General features: G+C 60.1%; 1 protein-coding gene across 1 annotated transcript in view; it reads left to right on the forward strand.

Annotated features, from left to right (window-relative positions):
* The first annotated feature begins 608 nt into the window (after positions 1-608).
* Positions 609-2,162, forward strand: part of CUNH1orf131 (chromosome unknown C1orf131 homolog) — a 22,088-nt gene continuing 20,534 nt past the window's right edge. Inside the window, exons 1-2 of the mRNA XM_023523784.1 lie at positions 609-737; positions 832-1,020. Of these exons, the coding sequence (XP_023379552.1) occupies positions 609-737; positions 832-1,020 (318 nt within the window). The remainder of the gene's footprint in view (positions 738-831; positions 1,021-2,162) is intronic.

A 2,162-nucleotide genomic window follows, 5' to 3' on the forward strand; every position in this document is an offset into this window, starting at 1 on the left:
ATCTTTCTATTCTGACTGCTACCTTTGTAGAGTCGGCACCACCCCTTCTGGAAAGCTGACAAAGACAGCAAAGATGAGAGATCGGGCTGCAGACGTCTCATTAATTCTACAAGGTTTCGCCAATCACATCGATAAACTATTTTGTCTGCTTCTACTTGGCTTTAAAAATTCAATCGGAGCATGTATCAGAAAGTCAAAATTACGTCGAATCAAATCAGACGACATGGGTGCAAACGAAAGGAAAAGCCACTCAAGGAAAAAGCTCCCACGGGAGCTGCGGCCCGGCCCCGTGGGCCTCTGTGACTGCCCTCATCTCCTCCAGGTCCGCTGCAAGTCGGCGCCAACCCAGCTGGCTCCCGAAAACGCCATGTCAGGACACCGAGGACGTCTGCAGTGCTCGCTCGAAGAGTTTGTTTTTCCGATGATAAGTCACAGCAGTAGTCACGGTTAACGTGCACAGCTGCTTACTAAGTGTCAGGCGCTATGAGAACTTACATACGTTACGGAACAATCCTGTTTTTTATGCACATATGGGCACGTACGTGGAACAATCCTCAGAACAAATCTATGACAGCTGAGAAGCAGTCTCTATCATGACCCTCGTTCACATGGGGAAGCGAAGGCAGACACGTGGAATCACGCTCCCGCGGTCCCACAGCGGCGAAGGCAGAGGTGTGGTCACGCTGTCACCCGATGGCTGCGCGGACCTGCTCTCCCTCCCCGCCGTGCAGCATGCGGCACGTCTGTCCCGCACCGACAGGCAGCTGTCTCAGGACGGGGCAGTGGTGGCCTCTCTGTGTCTCCCACATGGCCCCCCACGCCTTTGTTCAGGCTGCTGCCTCTAACGACACCCGCTGTCAAACAGCTGAGCACCTACTACGTGCGTGGCGTTGCTGGAAAGTCGTGGTGATCAAGGCGGCCTCGGCCTCCCGTGAGCAACCGGGCACACGCCGGCACCGTCGCAAGCGGCGCTTTGCCGCTGCTCACCTGGAGGACACTTCGCTCCTGGCCCCCTCGCCTGTGTGCCACGCCCCAAGTCTCCCCGGCCTGGACCAACCGTCAGCTTCCCCTGGATGGCTGACGGCACCCTCGCCACCTTCCGAGGCGGGACCTAATGTGCTCACTGGACTTACATTTGGCGTCTGCCCTACAGGCCCGCAGACTTCTCGTCTGGGTAGGAAATGCGGCCCCTACATTTCTGTACTCCCAGTTCCCAGCAGGAACGCGGTCACCGCAGACTCAGGTACATCACTGAGTGAAGCCACCTCCTAAAGCCTCTGGTGGCCCTGGGGGTTCACAGGCCAAGCTCACACCCTCCCGGCCTGGCCCGCACCTGGAGTCCAAGCCGGCGGGTTCTAACCCAGGCTGCCCAGCCAAGTGGCCTGGGACACTCGAGAAGTACCGAGGCCCAGGCCCCCCTGGGGTTCGGGATTCATCCGGTCTGTGAGCATCGGGACTGTTTGGAAAGTGCTCCGAGTCACCCCTACACGCAGCCCGCGGTGATTAACTGTCCTGCCCTGTGTCACGCTGGAGAAATATTTACCCTCATAAAACAGAGGTTCTGACGTGGCTCCGCCCCCCAGGTGCACTGTACAAAGTGGAGCCCTGGCAGGGGCGCTTCAGAGAGGCCCAAGGCTGGCCTCCCCTGCCTCCCCCGCCTCCCCCACCCAGCGGGCCACCCGCCCCTGCCTCCACACCCCGCAGCTGCTCCTCCAGGGGACCCGCTCAGTCCCCAGGCCGTGATCGAGAGCCCCCCGCAGGCACTGCTTCACAGGCGGGGGAATGGATGCGCCTGCTCCCTAAGGGGAGGCGGACGGCAAACAAACCCGGCAGGTCCACTGGGGGCACCACGGCCTGGCCGGCGGCGAGATGCTGGACGTTGGCCCCAAGCGAGTCCCAACCTGCAGCGCCCGCCCGTCTCCGGGGTCCATACTCCCACCTGGCACAGCCTCACTGAACACGGAGTGGGGACAGATGCCACCGTCACACAGGGTTTCCACCTCACAGCGACGCACACACAAGGGGCCTCAACAGCACAGGGAACGGCGAACTAATCGGGAAGTGCTGACTGTGGAGCACTGTGTTTGAACAATAGGCTTGCAAACCTCGGGAAAATTCAACCACCAGCTCTGAGAGCCAGTACGAGACTCCTGTAGCTCAAC

Source organism: Pteropus vampyrus, unplaced genomic scaffold, assembly GCF_000151845.1.
Source record: "Pteropus vampyrus isolate Shadow unplaced genomic scaffold, Pvam_2.0 Scaffold412, whole genome shotgun sequence".
Lineage (NCBI taxonomy): Eukaryota > Metazoa > Chordata > Mammalia > Chiroptera > Pteropodidae > Pteropus > Pteropus vampyrus.